This window comes from Rhinichthys klamathensis, unplaced genomic scaffold (genome assembly GCF_029890125.1).
Source record: "Rhinichthys klamathensis goyatoka isolate OS25496 unplaced genomic scaffold, OSU_Roscu_1.1 h1tg000275l_1, whole genome shotgun sequence".
NCBI lineage: Eukaryota > Metazoa > Chordata > Actinopteri > Cypriniformes > Leuciscidae > Rhinichthys > Rhinichthys klamathensis.
Window position 1 is genome coordinate 117,113 of NW_026606794.1, and position 18,140 is coordinate 135,252.

General features: G+C 38.3%; 1 protein-coding gene across 3 annotated transcripts in view; it reads left to right on the forward strand.

The window, feature by feature from the left end:
• Positions 1 to 17,378, forward strand: part of si:dkey-172j4.3 (diacylglycerol kinase delta) — a 70,669-nt gene extending 53,291 nt beyond the window's left edge. For 2 of the 3 annotated variants that reach the window (XM_056268671.1, XM_056268672.1), the window contains 23 exons: positions 92 to 198; positions 278 to 403; positions 652 to 754; positions 1,421 to 1,580; positions 1,850 to 1,958; positions 3,987 to 4,126; positions 4,212 to 4,296; positions 4,476 to 4,561; positions 4,705 to 4,804; positions 5,130 to 5,334; positions 5,713 to 5,811; positions 7,233 to 7,323; positions 8,165 to 8,272; positions 8,462 to 8,558; positions 8,846 to 8,953; positions 10,745 to 10,858; positions 11,440 to 11,574; positions 14,023 to 14,183; positions 14,537 to 14,651; positions 15,355 to 15,444; positions 15,554 to 15,670; positions 16,797 to 16,905; positions 17,243 to 17,378. In XM_056268671.1, coding sequence (XP_056124646.1) covers positions 92 to 198; positions 278 to 403; positions 652 to 754; positions 1,421 to 1,580; positions 1,850 to 1,958; positions 3,987 to 4,126; positions 4,212 to 4,296; positions 4,476 to 4,561; positions 4,705 to 4,804; positions 5,130 to 5,334; positions 5,713 to 5,811; positions 7,233 to 7,323; positions 8,165 to 8,272; positions 8,462 to 8,558; positions 8,846 to 8,953; positions 10,745 to 10,858; positions 11,440 to 11,574; positions 14,023 to 14,183; positions 14,537 to 14,651; positions 15,355 to 15,444; positions 15,554 to 15,670; positions 16,797 to 16,905; positions 17,243 to 17,295 — 2,618 coding nt within the window. In that variant the 3' untranslated portion in view covers positions 17,296 to 17,378. Of the gene's footprint in view, positions 1 to 91; positions 199 to 277; positions 404 to 651; positions 755 to 1,420; positions 1,581 to 1,849; positions 1,959 to 3,986; positions 4,127 to 4,211; positions 4,297 to 4,475; positions 4,562 to 4,704; positions 4,805 to 5,129; positions 5,335 to 5,712; positions 5,812 to 7,232; positions 7,324 to 8,164; positions 8,273 to 8,461; positions 8,559 to 8,845; positions 8,954 to 10,744; positions 10,859 to 11,439; positions 11,575 to 14,022; positions 14,184 to 14,536; positions 14,652 to 15,354; positions 15,445 to 15,553; positions 15,671 to 16,796; positions 16,906 to 17,235 lie in introns of all 3 variants that reach the window. The other variant, XM_056268670.1, reaches the window with a different exon arrangement.
• The last annotated feature ends 762 nt before the right edge of the window (positions 17,379 to 18,140 follow it).

Genomic DNA, 18,140 nt, shown 5'->3' on the forward strand with positions numbered 1-18,140 from the left:
TGACTCATGAATACGAACATTGCCTTCAGCCTGTTATCACGTTCTAGTGATGACCTGTTTAATGTCATCTTTTCTCTGCATGTGCTGTTAGTGTGTAAATTCAAAGCCCACAAGCGCTGTGCCGTACGATCCACAAATAACTGTAAGTGGACCACTCTGGCGTCCATAGGAAATGACATCATTGAGGATGAGGATGGGGTAAGTGAAGCTTTTAAATTCTCCATGCATATGGTCTCAGTGGTAATCTGTACCTAAATTAGCATGTTTGTGTATTCAGGTGTCAATGCCTCACCAGTGGTTGGAGGGAAACCTGCCGGTTAGTGCTAAGTGTGTGGTGTGCGATCGAAACTGTGGCAGCGTTCGCCGACTACAGGACTGGCGGTGCCTCTGGTGCAAAGCCATCGTACGTCACCTTCCTGCCCACTCTGTAAAACCGATCACAGTGCTGTATATCACATCACACCCACTTCACTCTTTACACATAACAACTAGAAATACCACATAAACACAGTTTACAGGAAAGACTATCACATTATATTTATACAGGTGTGTACCTTGTGTAACCAGTGTGTCTCCATCTGTTACACTGATGGATGTTAGCTGTCTGTGAGTAGCCAATAATGTATGTCTCTGTACATTCCCTCTGTGTAGGTGCATAATAGCTGTAAAGAGCAGTTGGGAAAGGTTTGTCCTCTGGGTCAGTGTAAGGTCTCCATCATTCCACCCACTGCACTCAACAGCATCGACTCTGACGGTAAGGGTTGCCCTGGCAACTGCATCAGCTTAGCTGTCTTCTTAACGCTTGTATACATTGTCATATGTTTTTTGTTGCGAATTACATTATTTAGATCAAGTATAATATCACTGTGTCAGTTAAAAATACCATTGAATAAAATGCTATTCCAGTTATTTCATTACTTAATATATATTTACACTACAATTCAAAGGTTTGAGGTCAGTACGATTTTTCTTTCTTTTTTCGAAATAAATTATTACTTTTATTCAGCAAAGATGAAAATATTTTTCAAATAAATGCTGTTCTTTTTAACTTTGTATTTATTAAAGAATCATTAAAAATAAAAATAAAATATAAAACAGTTACTTTAAATTGTTTTTACTGTATTTTTGATCAAGTACATGCAGCCTTGGTGAGCATAAGAGACTTATTTCAAAAACATTAGAAGAATCTTACAGACCTCAAACTTTTGCATACTGCATTAATCTAGAGATTTTATGGGAACAAAGTAATTCTTAATGTTAGTAATGTTCTTAAAGAGACGGTGGTTAAAGATGGTTACATTTCCAAACATGACACCCCTCCCAAGTTCTTTTCCTCTCCTCTCCTTCTCTTATTCCCACTCTCTTTCCCCCCTCTCCGATCCCACCATTGTCCTTCTTCATCATCCCTTGCTCACTGCAGGCTTTTGGAAGGCCACCATTCCATCCTGTTCGAGTCCTCTGCTGGTGCTGGTGAACAGTAAGAGTGGTGACAACCAGGGCGTCAAGTTCCTGCGCAGGTTTAGGCAGCTTCTGAACCCGGCGCAGGTCTTTGACCTCATGAACGGCGGCCCACAGCTGGGGTGAGATCAACGTCCGCTGATAGCACACTGCAATATCAATTAAAAGACTTTGTAAGGCAGTTAAAGAGTCAGGAATCATTCACTGTAGCTTAGCTTTTAAAACAACCCAACATATTTATTTGATAGCTGTAACATTCTTAATCATTATGTACTTTCAATCTTAGTGCAGCTTTTAATAGTATTCTGGTTTGAACGTACAATTTTGTTGGCAAAGTGAATTTGCCCTCTGAGCCATATTTGTTGTTTTTAATTTTTGTTTATGTGTACAGGCTTCGCCTCTTCCAGAAGTTTGAGACCTTTCGTATCCTAGTGTGTGGTGGAGATGGGAGCGTGGGCTGGGTTCTTTCTGAACTGGACAAACTCAGCCTGCACAAACAGGTCAGAATAAAGTATTTTAATGAAAGCTTATGAAAATGTGCACTAGGGGTGTGCAACGGAGCCAATATCTGTATCTGTATTTCTAACAATCTTAATAAATCCGGAAGTGGGCAGGGCTTTAACCGGAAGTTCGTAAAATTGCATAAGAAGCCCGTTTTAAAGGGATAGTTCACTTTGAAATTAATTTTTGATATGTTTTAGCTTACCTCAAGGGCATCCAAGATGTAGGTGTCTTTGTTTCCGCAGTAGTTTCAATTTTGATATTTTTAGGTCAAACCGTACTTGTCTGTCAGTCATATAATGCAGGTCTATGGTCACCACCTTCCAAAGGTGACCACCAGTCCAAATTAAACATGATTTAATGAGGTAAAAACGATATAAATACTGTTCGTTTTCTCACACGAACCGCTCGTTTCGTGTCTTAGGCCATCAATGTGTAACCTGGCCCTAGCCAGATGAATTTCGCTCCGCCTAGCTTCACTCATCCATCTGGAACCGATCCATTGAAATGGCGTTTCAGAAGGCTGGGCCTTATCAAAAATCCTTGCATATGATTGGATAAGCCACTTGTCTGTCATCTTTATCGACGTGCTATTTCAACCACTCACACCGAAGCCAACCCGTGACGCTGAAGAATCCGGTCGGGAGAAGGCACTGATCTATATAACATCGTTTCCACCAACAAAAGCCTTAAGAGCCATTCTCTGATGTTCTTTTAATGAAACAATATTAGGTAGATTGGACAACACGGATGAAATAGCAGCATCAATGTTAACGCTTGTTTCCTCGATGCGAGCCGCCATTGTTGTCTGAATCAAAACAGTCTCACGGTCGCTTCTCCACTACGTCACATCTATGAAACTCCCGCCCTGCGTCCTGATTGGCTAAACCATAAAGTTGGTTGGAGAAATCACTCTCAATGGAAGAGGTTCCAGATGGATGTGAGTGAAGCTAGGCGGAGCGAAATTCATCTGGCTAGGGCCAGGTTAATCAATGTGTACTTACATTTACGAGTCATTAAATCATGTTTAATTTGGACTTCTCTATGCATGCTCTTTGAGGTGGTGACCATAGACCTGCATTATACGACTGACAGACAAGAACGGTTTGACCTAAAAATATAAAAATTGAAACTTCTGCGGAAACAAAGACACCTAAATCTTGGATGCCCTTGAGGTAAGCTAAAACATATCAAAAATTTATTTCAAAGTGAACTATCCCTTTAAGTGTGATTTTGGTCCCTTAGTTTTCATTTACTGAACTCGTAAAAAATGTAATTACAAAAAAAATTTTTTTTATATATAATTATAAAATGTATTGAAATGTATCTTCTAATTAAAACAATAATTCTAAATATGGAATAAACAGGTAAAATATGTATTTTTATTTTATTTTTATTTACAGAGGATTCATCCACAACCTCAAATAAAAAGACTATATAAAATAGCTGATTAGAGAACATGAAAGAACATATTCAATAGTTAAAAACTGCTAAAACAACTTTTACTATCCAAAAAAATGCAAATCTGAACTAATTATAAAGAATACGTAAACGCCTCCCGTTTCTAGGAGAGAGTCGGAGAAACATAGAAACATATCATATCGTTTAAGATTTAAAACATTTAAACAAACATATCAAGTAGTAAAAGAATTTGGGTGATGTTGTGTCTTTAATGATATTACTCTTGTCAAAGCTCTGATTTCTGAGAGACGCACAGAGACGGCAACGCAGCTATTGGATTTGCGATCGCGCTGTCCTTTATTTAATTCATAAAGTTTACAATAATTTGTGTATCATATCGTACAAGGTTTAAAACATTTTAATAGACATATTAAAAAGTAGAAAATGTGTATGATATAGTATTTTATTTGATATTACTCTTGACAAAGCTTGCGGCAATTTGATTTGATTGATTTTTAAAACCTCTTGAACGGTATTTTACATATGGTCCATTTTTATATTGTCGTCTTTAGCTCTAGATGTACCCAGAAGTACACTCTTATTGTGTTGTGTTGTGTGTATAACAGTGCCAGCTGGGCGTGTTACCGCTGGGCACAGGAAATGACCTGGCACGTGTGCTGGGCTGGGGAGGACTCTGTGATGATGATGCTCAGCTGCTGCAGATACTGGAGAAACTGGAGAGAGCTACAACAAAGATGCTGGACAGGTGAGAGACAAAGAGAAAGAAGGAGAATGAGTGGATGAATGACTCCCATCAAACTCATCTCTCTGTTCCTGAATGTGTGTCACAGATGGAGTGTGATGACCTATGAAGTGCCCACCAAACAGACTCCAGCAATTTTAAAGGAGGAGGACCCATTAGACTCCCCCCTACAGGTGACCTTTATTTCTTAAGCATTTACTAAGAGAACAGTTCGACTTTTAAATTGAAATAATATTTCATAGTATTACTGTTTTTACTGTATTTTTCATCAAATAAATGCCAATTGATAAATGCCAATTAAATTGTATTTAAATGAGATTTTCTGTTTTAAAATGATGTTTTTAAAATCCAGATTACACAATATGCTGATTCTGTTGCCACTCACTTGACCAAAATCCTGGACTCTGACAAACACAGTGACGTTATATCATCTGCTAAGTGAGTAAACGGTTGATTTGTGTTTATGAATGTGTTGTGCAGGTTATGTTTATAGAATATGAATATCATTTTGTTTGTTTTTTAATTTTTCAAAAATCCTTTTGAACCTCTACATTTTGTATTCCTATCTCTTTCATTCACAGGTTTCTTTGTGGAACAGTTAATGAGTTTGTGGCTGAGGTCGGCAAAGCTTATGAACGGGCCACAGAGAATAAAGAGGAGGCCGATGCTATGGCAAAAAAGGTAAAGCTGGAGACTTATGTTTTTTTTTTTTCAGTTATTGTGAGCAAACAGTTAAACAATTAGAACATGTGAATGGTTAAATAGACAAGTGATGAGTTTAACGAACAGTCAAATAATAAACCAAAGGAACAAACAAATATTAAGTAAAATCAACACATGATGAGCCAAATGAACAGTTTAATAATGAGTGAATTAGCAGTCAAAAGATTAAATGAAGAGCTAAACAAACAGTCAAATAATCAGTTAAATAAAGTGTCAGATAAAGAGTTACATGTGTTTTGTTCTTTATAAACTGTTTTGATTTGTGCGTGTGTGTCTATCTCAGTGTGCCATGTTGAACGAGAAGCTGGACTCTTTGGTTAAGGCTCTCAGCGAAGACGCCAGTGCCCAGCTGGTACCAGCCGTACCCATCTCACCAGACGAGAGTGACACTGATCAGTCCAGACCCTTCAGATCAAGAGAGCAGCTGATGCTGAGGGCCAACAGCCTAAAGAAAGCACTCCGACAAATCATAGATCAGGCAGAAAAGGGTAATTCTTTACAATATGAGTGCAATCATCTGTGAAAGTGGAAAGTCATTGGATTTTGGGCCAGTGTTAGAATACATAGAGTACTCTACAATGGTTGAATTTATTTTCTTTTTGACGTTTATTCTAAGGCAAAACTTCTGTACTTCATGAAGATAATTGTGAGATAACATTTTCAAAACATGCCCAGAGAGAAAAACACAAAAAGGCTTCAGTAATTAACATTTTACTTTTTTTACTGTGTTTACCGTGATTGTATTTAATTAAGATAAAACTAAAATCTGTGGTTTGCAGATACAGGAATGTACACGCATGTTACAGTGGCTTCTGGGAAACTTTACCCAATATTTAATTAGATTGCTATTGGTTGCTTTCTTTCAGTGGTGGATGAGCAGAACAGACACACCCAGGTACAGAGAATGTCATCCTCCTCATCAATCAAAAGAGGCAGCAGTGAGGACCTCAAAGAGGTGGAGCCACGTGAGTGACAAACTCTTCTCGATTACATTTTCCACTACAAATTTGTATCTCTACTGTAGCTCATTCATACATTGGCATTTTGATCAATTAAAGATGTTTTTAGCACAATTGCATGAAAATTGCAGTTGGCCTCAACCTGAGGATCATTAAAACAACCACCAAAGTCCCTGAATAAAAACCCCACAGTTAGAGGATCATAATTCATTTTGTCAGCTGTAGAAATTAAGACTTAAGAGCATTGCAAATACAGAAGACATAACATTAAATTAGGAGGATGCAAAATAACTATGTGTTTGTTTGCATGCCCTGGTGGAAGTAAAAAACGACATCATGCAACCCAGACACTGTCTAGAAAAGGTCGTCCCTCAGAACTGTCTTTGTGAGCAGGGAGACGTGAATAAAGAAAAGGCCAAGGATGACTAGAAGGAGCAACAGAGTTAATTAACATCAACTATATCAACATGCATAACACTGCATTAGCTCACATAAATGGCAGCACTAAACCCATTTTGCATGAAGAACTGTTTTATTCATTTTGATTTTGATTTAGAGTCACATGAAATGAGTAGCTACTCTGAAAAAAGAAAATGTAACAAAAAATGTAAACTTTCACTGATGCTAGTTTTTACTAAATCTACTCTTGTCAGTGTTACTAAACAAATGTGTGTAATCAAGTGAGCTTAGTTTAATTTGAATTTTTTCAAATAAAATAAACTTAGCTTTAATTGACAAGTATTTGTTCAGTCAACTGGAAATTAGTTTTCTTAACTTTAAATTCACATGTAAACTACTCAAATACTTTGTGTAGTGCTATAGACTTTAAGAGATTTGTTTGCGTTAATTAATGTGTTTAATTGGTTTCAAGTTACTCAAGTAACATTTAGTAACAAGTAACTCAAGTAAGAGTTTTATTTAGTTATAAGAAATATTCTTTTTATTAGACTCATAAAATTTACAGTTCACAATGGTCAAATATTTAAACTCAAATGGTTTAAGGAAATCTGTTTCCGCAAATTATTTAACTCATTGGATTTGCTGTATGTATATATCAAATTAAGACAAAGATTTTCAGTCTCACACAACTAAATTGAAGTAAGCTAGTCAAAATTATATTAAGCTTTGAATCATTTTCAAGGAGTACATCATAGACAAAATAATTGAATTGAAACTACCAAAAATAAGTAGTAGCATGAACTTATATCTAAAAGTAGATCATTTCAGTTCATTCAACCACTTATCGAAAAAAGAAAAAGAAAAAAAAGTAAATTCAAAAGCTTCTTTTTTTTCAGAACAGTTTAATACACAGTTTTTATTATTGTGCTATTGCTATTGAAGTTTTTGTAGTGATTCTAGGTTTTTTTCTTATGGCTGTATTTTGCACATCACTCTCTCACTCTTCTATTCTTTTATTTTATTGACAGGTCAAAACACATTGAGTCCAACCACTACAACCCCTATATTACTGGAGAAGTCAGAGAGCTTCAGCACTGTGCTTTTCTCTGAAGAGTCTGTGTAAGACTGTGCAAACACACACACACACACACATGGCAGAGCTCTTATCTTTCTCCAGAGAAGTGCAGTAATGACATCTGAGGTTCCAGTAGCTCTAAAACCATGTTGACAGTGTAATATACCACAGTGTTTGCTATTCCACTCACTGACACACTAGTCCATCAAAGTCTCAGTGGACATAAATCTGTTTTTATCCCAGGCCTATACCGGTATGTTTCCATCTACAGGCTGTAGGGGTCACGTTTACAATGTTAGCATTATTTACATAATTATAGCGCTGAAAAGAGTTGTTCTAGATTAGCTGAAAATGTTTTTTTGAAAGTAGTCTCTTATGCTCATCAAGGCTGCATTTATTTGACAGTTAAAGTAAAAAACAGTAATATTGTGAAATAATTTAAAATAACTGTTTTCTTTTTTTAAATGTAATTTATTCCTGTGATGGCAAAGCTGAATTTTCAGCATCATTACTCCAGTCTTTAGTGTCACACTATTCTTCATAAATCATTCTAATATGCTGATTTGGTGCTTAAGATTTTTTTTTTAAATTATTATTATCAATGTTAAAAACAGCTGCTTTATATTTTTGTAGAAACCGTGATCTAATAGATCATTAGAGCTTAGCACTTCTCATATCCATCACTATAAGAGACAGTTGCTTACAGTATGTGACATTGCAACAATTTCATCTATAAATGAATACATTTTCCTTGTGAATGATGTATGATGAATACATCCACCGTTTCTGTTTATTTAGCACTTCAAAAATCTTTTTTTATTCATAAGTCAGTCCTTTTGTGACTCAGCTGACTCAATTCATCCTGCTTGTCTCTCTGTTCCACAGGCAGTGCACAGAAAAGTGTGTGATGAATAACTATTTTGGCATCGGGCTGGATGCCAAAATATCTTTGGAGTTCAACAACAAGAGAGATGAGCACCCAAAAAAGTGCAGGTAAGAAAGAAGAAATGTTTGATAATTACTGAATATAATCCATTAAATCCAAATGAAAATGTCTTGCAGAGATGTGGCATTACTAGTTACAGTTTTGCTTTTAATGTTGTTGTTTTTTTTTCTTCAGTGATGCTGTTGTTTATATAATGCTGACTAAAACAGTGAAATTTCGTTCTTTTTTTCCCACAGTAGTCGCACTAAAAACATGATGTGGTATGGAGTGCTAGGGACCAAAGAACTGGTGCAGAAAACTTACAAGAACCTGGAACAAAGAGTCCAGCTGGAGGTATGAGCATGTGTTGGACAGACAGAGAGAAAGGGAATGCAAGATGCTGACATTTGGGCTGAATACATTTCTCCCTTTTCTGACCTTTAAGGGGAAGAGGAAGTACTCGTTGTGCCATTTACTTCCCTTCACACACTATGAATGATGCTTTGCCACTGTGTGTTTATGTGTAGATGTACTTTTCATCTAAGTGGTCATGGTTTCATGTTTCAAACGTTGTTCTGAGAAGCTGTACATTACATCATGTATCTCTCTCTCTCTCTCTCTCTCTCTCTATTTGTGTGCAGTGTGATGGAGTGCCCATGTCTTTGCCGAGTCTTCAGGGTCTTGCCGTTTTGAACATCCCCAGCTATGCAGGAGGCATTAATTTCTGGGGTGGCACCAAAGAGGACAATGTGAGTCCATCAATGAAAACGAATTTCAGTTCAGAACTTATAACTTTACTTTCTGGAGGGCAGTTCAGTTCAACAAAGTGAAAAATCAGCTCAGAGTTGAACAGATGAGTCTGTGCCGTTCATTTATCCTCAGTGCATCTTTTTAATGTTCTGAGCTGTCAATAAACAATGGCTCCTGGCCAGACTTTCTTCTTGCAAATACGACTTTCAGAATGCATCAACCATACATTTACAACCACTCATCAATCCATCAATATCCTTTCATCATTTTTCAAAATGCATTGTGGCGAATAAACAGGAAGCAATTTGAAACTGGTGTGGTGAATAAATGGTGGAAAATAGAATAAGATGAGAGCGTAAAAGAGCAGTGAAAATGTAACAAGTATGATCATTTACAGTACACTGAAGTCTAGTATACAGAAACATTTTAAGCTCTTGCTCATCCAATATTTCTTAAAGGTACAATATGTAAGATTTTTGTAATAAAATATCCAAAAATCACTTATAGCACAGTGTGATATATTTCCTGCAGTTGTGTACTTACAATATCCAAAAAGTTCCCAAAGATTTTTAATTTCAGAGAAATTCCCATTTTAAGTAATGACTCGTCCCTGGTCATTGTCGCCTGTCAATGACGTAATATCCCCGTTATCCCTGGTTTCTGCTCGTACTGCCATAGTAACCATGGCGACAGACGTGGACAACTGCGTAATGTCTAAGCGCCACGCTCACGCTGTTGTTGTTGTTTCGTTCCGTTCAAAACATTATGGACCATGGCAAGCAGACTTTGGGACAAAAGGAGAACTAAAACGAGGATCAATATCAGCGTGGCGTTTTCGAGATGCCGAGAGCTAGCGTCCGTGACTAACTTCAACTTGACAGAGACGCCGCTCTTGCATGTACTTTATTAGACAGGTGAGCAAATGTACATAAAACAAATCAGTGTTATATAGCTCAACATGATGAAATGTTAGAATATGATCAGTATCTTATTCTAATGTTGATCTAGCTTACTGCTAGTCTCATACAGCCAACAAACTGACACATAGAATAACATTGTAACTTTCAACAGACTCAAATGCAGTTTTGCGTGATAGTGTAGACCAAGCGAAACAGCGCTGCGTTACCTCACAAGTTGAATTCGTCAAATAAACTGACCTGTGTGAGGAGTAATTCTGCACTTGCTGGCACTTTGGTAGAAAGAAATGTCCATATTCCTTTATATCCGCGGGACTCGCGTGTGGCGCTGATGTCTGTCTCTCTTTAGCAATCGCGACCTGCTTCATACCACAGTCATATTAAAAACATCAATGTATTCATTCATCCATAAACATTATTAGATCCATCATCATGACGACAAGTTCCATAATTCTGCTTATGCTTCATCAACCTACGCCTTTGTTATTGTAATAGGTTAGCGACCCCTAGCGGCGGAAAAAATGACATATTTTAGCTTTAAGTACACAGTGCAATTTTTTACATATATTACAGCGGATAGCCAACCTGGAGTGATGCTGTTTGGATATCTGATCAGTATCTAACTCACGTCACGGTAACAGATTCTTTCCTGTAAAGTGGAAAACCATGATATCATTTCCCAGTCAGAATCAGAGTACACACATAAGACATCTGGTCCTTCCTGTGTTTCATGTTTCAAGCTGCTTATCTTAACATATATATTTAGAAAGATAGATATAGACTTGTGTAAATAAAGAATAGTTCAGATGATGAGAATGTGGTTCAACGGTGGACGTTATGAAATATTGTCTGCCATTGTATTTGTTTGTGTAGAATTATGGAGCTCCATCGTTTGATGATAAGAAGCTGGAAGTGGTGGCTGTGTTCGGCAGCATGCAGATGGCCATGTCCCGAGTCATCAACCTACAACATCACCGCATCACACAGGTCTGAACACTATGGCACAGTGCAGAATTTAACAATTATCTTCCCGTCAATTCACGGGTTGGAATATAAATTAAATTCAACTACACCCTAACTGAAATTTGAATCAAAGTGACAAGATGAGGAATTTACTGAATTGCAATTCAAAGAAATGAAACAGTCACAATGGAGAAATTAGTCCAAAACAATTTTTGTGACAACACAATGATTGTATCATTAATTTAGACTAATTATACTCCATTTTGAAGAGATTAGAGTAAATTAGAACGTTCTGGGAAAAGTGTTCTTCCACCGTGGTAAAATGAAACTCAATTTATTAAATATAATGAAATATTCAGAACTAAAATTAAATACAGTTGTCTATACTCTCTTTAAAATAAAAGTAACTGGTGTGTGTAGGGTAGGTGAATTTTTAAATGTTGATCATCTAATGTTGTTGTGTGTATATGAGAACTTGTTTATGGGTCATTTCTGGTAAATAATTTAATAATATGCATCATCTGGTAATTTAAATGTAATTTTTAAACTAATCTTACATGAGTCATTTGAGTTCAGATGTGCTTTGACACTGGCTGTTTCCTCAGTGTCGGCAGGTGAAGATCACCATCCTGGGTGATGAAGGCGTACCTGTGCAGGTGGATGGTGAGGCCTGGATTCAGCCTCCTGGCATCGTCCAAATTGTCCACAAGAACCGAGCCCAGATGCTCACCAGAGACCGGGTCAGTGTGTGTGTGTGTGTGTGTGTGCTCATCTTCTTTTCTCTTCTTTAAAATCTTTGTCAATCTTTCTGAACAGACCAGCATTGCTAGTCACCCCTATGTGTTGCGTGATCACTTGTAAGATACTGGTTATCTACTGTGCCCATTTAATTAGACTAACCTAACCAGCAGAACCTCCTGCCAGTTTCACCAGAAAAACAAGCTTTATCAGCTTAGTTTTGCAGATGAACATGCATACACTTATCATTCAAAAGTATGGGGTTGGAAACATTTTTTAAAAACAGGAAATGTAAACACTTGATCGTATTTAAAACCGAAATTGAAAGGTTATGTGCATGTGCAATGACGTAGAAATTGCGTAAGGATGTATAAGATGAGCTGTTGTTGTTGAATATGTAAAGGATATTCCATGGCTAGCTGTGTATTAAACTAATGCATGACGTGGAGGCAAATAACTGCCCAACGCGAAGTGCATTAAAATTGTTTAATTCACAGCTAGCCGTGGATTATCACGCTTATACCATGGTCATTTGCCAGCACTGACAATTTAAGCTGTTATTGATGTTTGCAGCTCAATATTTGACCAGAAGGGTAAAACTGACGGTTATTTTCGTCAGTTATGTTAGATCTAGCATTCTGCCCGCTTTGAATCAGACACAGAGATAAAGTAGTGCGGTAAGATTACATTTATTTATAATAATAATTCATTACATTTATATAGCGCTTTTCTAGGCACTCAAAGCGCTTCACATAGAAGGGGGAATCTCCTCAACCACCACCAATGTGCAGCATCCACCTGGATGATGCGACGGCAGCCATATTGCGCCAGAACGCCCACCACACACCAGCTTACTGGTGGAGAGGAGACAGAGTGATAAAGCCAATTAGTATATAGGGATGATTAGGTGGCCACGATGGACAGAGGCCACTGGGCAAATTTGGCCAGGATGCCGGGGTTACACCCCTACTCTTTCGAAAGACATCCTGGGATTTTTAATGACCACAGAGAGTCAGGGCCTCGGTTTAACGTCTCATCCGAAGGACGGTGCTCTTTGACAGTATAGTGTCCCCGTCACTATACTGGGGCGTTAGGACCCACACAGACCACAGGGAGAGCACCCCCTGCTGGCCTCACTAACACCTCTTCCAGCAGCAACCTGGTTTTCCCAGAAGGTCTCCCATCCAGGTACTAACCAGGCTCAGCCCCGCTTAGCTTCAGTGGGCAACCAGTCTTGGGTTACAGGGTGATATGGCTGCTTTCATTCATTAATTTGAATTAATGAATTGCATTTAGTTTAATTAATTATCGAGAGAGAGAGAGAGAGAGAGAGAGAGAGAGAGAGAGAGAGAGAGAGAGAGAGAGAGAGAGAGAGAGAGAGAGAGAGAGATAGAGAGAGAGAGAGAGATAGAGAGAGACATACAGAGAGACACAGAGAGATACACAGATGAGATATGCGTACCTGCGTCTGTTTAGCGTATCTCTCTCTCTCTCTCTCTCTCTCTCTCTCTCTCTCTCTCTCTCTCTCTCTCTCTCTCTCTCTCTCTCTCTATTAACAAAGTAACTGTGAGTTTAATTACTTCAAAATAGCGATGTAACCCCCTCGTTGCTGAGAAATATAATGTAACAATTAAGTAGTGAAGCTATTTTATAACTAAAAGTTGCAGGGCAGCAAGTTTCTTGACAAGTTTCTGTACTCCATGTGTGTGTGTGCGCAGCGCGAACTCCGCTCTCTGTGAATGATTGACGTATGTATGTGTGCGCTTCAATGAAAACAGTGCATTAATATAGAACGGTGACTAAACTGACTTGGAACTACCTGTGCATTAAACGGTTTTATTGGACACCTTCCAGCCAATCAGAATCGAGTATTCAGACAGACCATGTTATCAAGTATCAAGTCATTCTAAAATTCTCCTTCCACTCATCGGCTGTGAAGTGCTGCAGGACAGTCCTTGCTTCGGACTCTCATCCACAGACGCCTTGTTTTGGGCTCAGGAAGGGGTGTTTTTACTGCTTGATAAATATAAGCAGCACAGCACAAAGCTTCATGTGCTTGTCATCTCCTAATTAGGACCTGAAACAGATAAATATTAAGTCTGCTTTTTATAACAAAGAAAAGGAGGATGGTTAGTATGCAACAACAGCTGGAAACTGTATATTCTTGCAGTGTGCGCATGTCAAAAAGATCAAATCTGCACACAAACCAAACCCGATCACTTTATTTAGCGTTCATGTAAACACTATGTTTGGATTCAAACAAAATCCAATCCATGTAATGTAGCTAGTGTTACATGATCCTTCAGAAGTCATTCTAATATGTTGATTTAGTGCTCAAGAAACTAATTCTAATTGTTATCACTGACAGAGGCTAGTAACTAGGCCATTGTACTCAACTTTAGTGTAGATGCTCTGCATTCTGTCAACATTGTATGTTGCTGTGACTCAAGGCATTCGAGAGCACGCTGAAATCGTGGGAAGACAAGCGGAAAGGAGACAGCCGCCCGGCCCGGCCCCGACTGAACTCCCAGCAGTCCATGGAGTATCTGACGGAGGAGGAATGCGCACAGGTTCAGCAGCTTGGCTTAGTGGCAGACTCACTCATCTACAGGTGTGTCTATGACACCTACACAAAAATAGTTTGTAACCCAACAGCAATGTCACATCACAGTGAATATCAATGCATATGTATGTGAGAAGCTATTTCATAACTATTTGAGGACTATTAAAGAAATGAACTGTCCGTTTTACCTTGAAACCGCACCCATAACTGTAACTTATAATTCTTAGAAATGTGACACTTCCTTGTACTTCACAAGTACCTTTGTACACTTTGTACCTTGTACTTCACAAGTAATTTTAGATTCACAATTACATTTTAAAACCATGTATTAAAGGGCGTGTATATGGATGGGAAAATATGTTTTATGCTGCTGCTGAATGTGTGGTTATCATGTCTTGTAGGATCCGGGAAGTGGCAAAGACTCATAAAGTGGTGGAGCAGGAATTAGCTCATTCTGTCAATGCCAGTGCTGCGGTACTGAGTGAAGCCTTCCCCTCCAAACCCTCCAGCCCTGAGGTGAGCACAACACACTTGTGACTAATATATTTAACAACTACATTTAACACACTTAACGAATTTATTCATTCCATTTGCTTCATTCTGTTTGTATGGCAGAATTGAATTATCATCAAGTTCAACATTTCTGATAAATCACCTAGATGCAAAATACACAGTAGATGGTAAAAGTTTCTAAAAAAATAAGTTAATGCGTTATCTGAATTCACAACATTTTGTGAATATATATATATATATCTCACATCACTTGAGTTATGTGAACTCCACACATTTGTGTAAAACCTGATGATCCTGTTCTCCAGCATGATTTGAGAATGATCCAAAGAGCATCTTGAGCTTCAGTGGAAGCAAGGAAGCAATTACAAATAAATTAAGGTCACGAATGCTCTTAGAAAAAAAAAAAATAGTCATATTTTCTGTGTGAAGCCCTCTATATATATTCTTAGTTCATATCAGTGAGTGATGTGATGGGGATCAGTTCAGTCTAGCTCTCCTTTAAAGGTTAACAACTGAACCTTTCAGTCTCCGTCCGTCCTGCTGTGGCTTTCAGCATGTTCAGCTTTGAGCTTCTCATGCTGTTCTCCACGGGACCTCCATTGACCAGCGAATAGAAGAATAACTGAGTGTTAATCACTGAACAGCAAGAGTCTGACAGAAAGTCAAACTGAACTTGAGCTGTGATTGTGTGTGTGTTTCTCTGCAGGTTTTGAGTCGCAGCACTGCTGTAGACATTGTCAACAGCAGTAAAGTTCTCCAGCAAGAGACCAAGATGCTGCTTGAGGGAAAACTGCTGGTGAGCGGCTTCACTGTCTCGCTCTCACTTTCTCTGGCCTGTTCTCATACACTAGTAATTCTGTATGAAATATGATAAAGACATTTTCTGTGTATATGTGTGTATGTAGCAGTTGGAGTCTTCTCAAAAAGAGGAGCTTCTTTCCACAGTGGATAGTCTCGGCGCTGAGTTACACAAGCTGGAGGACATTCACTGGATCTGTCCCAGCATGCACTGCTCTGAGGAGGTTTGTCCTACTCCACATTCATCTCTTTAGTCTCCAGTGGAGTTTCATTTTAGTTTGCATTACTTTTTCTGTAGAGCACAATAGTTGGATTCTGAAAGTAAAAAAATACATTAATTTTCTCCAAAGAGAAGTTGTTTAGATATGGTGTGATTTCAACTCTTTTGTTTAAATCACAATTCCTGATGGAGTCAATACTAGTCAGTATTAGGACAAGGGCAAGACAATGTTTTTAGTAAAGCCCTGAATGTTTTGTTTTCCTTGTCTTTCTCATAGAGCTGAAAAATATTTGTAAATATGATTACAGCTGCCTAATCGTGCCTAATTACCTAATCTTAAAAAAATACAGATTACAGCATTATATTTTCTCCCTTTGCATTAAGGGTTGCTACTTTGAATGTGATTTTGCAGCGTTGAGCATTGTAGCCAATCACAGACATGTTTATTGAACACAATGGCCAATCAGAGGCCGTTTAAATGAGTCACTGCGCCAAAGATTCGTTTAACACAAGCTCATTGAGTTCTACACTTTCGCAAACATGTCAGAATCATTATAGCCAATAACCTGTAGTTGCAAATAAAAGATTCACTGCAATGTAGTCAGTTTCTTTGTAAAAAAATATTTTGTGAGAATGCAGAAGAATCATGCTGAAATGATTGACAGCTTCAGATTCTGAATATAATCAATTCACAATTTTAACAAATGCTTTATTTTTCATGCTGCTAAGAGGAATGGCCAGTACACAGTGCAAATTGGGACAACTGCATTTAAATGTGGCAGTGTATCCAGGAATGTATTGCTCCATGTCACTGACATACGTAAAAGCAGTGAATTATAGAAGGCAGAATATATTGCTTAAAACACAAGCTCTCTTTTATTTTCGCAAACTTTGGTCATTTTTACTTTTACATCTACTTTAGAAAGACTCATTTAAATGGACTAATAACTTAAAATGCTGCTTTTCGAATTGTTATATAATAGTCTATTATTATAATATTAAAATCAAAGGATGGCTCAGTTTGCATCCACTGAAGTCTGGGCTAAAGCCCCGAATATCCACTGACCCTAGAACCGCCCCTGCTCTTTAGACTCCTTGTTCTTGACTCCCCGTTCTTGGTTTCACTCTAGGACCCGTCCCGTGTGTTGGTGAAAAGCAGTATGAAGCTGAAAATCATGCCCAAGGGCAAGAAAGAGAGAGACAGGCTGCATAAGCAGCGGTCCAGCAGCTCTCTGTCAGGTAACAGACACAATCACTAGCAGAAACACAGTATTAACCAGCCTCATAATCTCACCGTCATGGTCAATTACTGTCAGTACACTCATATCCAGCTGCAGTGTAGTGTAATATGTGGCTCGCCCATGTCATACTAAGTGCCAGTTGCTTGGCCTGGTTGTGAACTAATTATTTCTAATCATCTCATATACCAAATATGTTTTGCATAATATTCCTTGTGCCATTTACAGATGGTTCAGATGCATAATTAATTGTTTTAATTGAAAAAAAAATGAATCATATTAAATAATCAAATTCAACTCACAAACTTAATCTTAATACATCTGTTTGCACCACTCAGGATCTTGGGATAATAAAGGCGGGGTGTATGATGTGGATCCTGGAGGCAACTGAAGAGCTGAAGTGGTTTGTTGCAGCTCAACTGTGAGGACACGGGATGCTGCTTTACGCCCAGTGAGGGAGGGCGGGAGAACACCTGTGCAGATACATGTTTGTGAGCTTTTTTTGGAGGGGCGTGGCCTGGCCCGGCACTGCATTACTGTGCTTCTGTTTGTTTCTTCTCTGCCTGCGGATGGTGTCATGGGAAATGCTCAGCATCAGGGAGTAGGAAGTGGACCGTCCACCATCTCTCTCTGTTTTCAACAACGCCACTCCCATGCATGACCAAATCCGTTCTTTTTTTTTTTTTTTCATCTTATTTTATTATCTTGCTACTTAGTATTCCAGCCGTCAGACACAAACTATAAACTTTTTTTCACTCTCCAAAGGGAAACAAAAAAAGACCCCGTCCTTTCGCCGCCTGAACAACAAGAAAGGAACAAACTAAATCAAACAAAACAATTGTACTGAAATGAAGACAATTTAACACATGCAAAAAAAAAAAAAAGGAATATCCTGATGATGAATGTATGGTGGACCTGTATTATTCGTCAAACTGGCTGAATAGTTAATCTGCATCTAGTCTCTGTCTCTATCAAAGACCATCTCAGTTTCTGCATGCCTTTCATGCCCTTATGCAGGAAAAAGGTCTATTTTTTTTCTTTTTACTCTCAGATCGTCAGCCAAGCCGTGATGGTGTATCACTAGTGTCAATTGAGCCGTTGTTCTAGAAGCTTCAGTACCGTAACTCTTGTGCCAAGTGAGTAAATGGAGCGCAGTGGTTTTACAGTGAGCTGTTTCTTTACTTTTTTCTGCAGGGAAATCTTGTGAAAGAAAGTGATGCTGTATGTCGTACATTT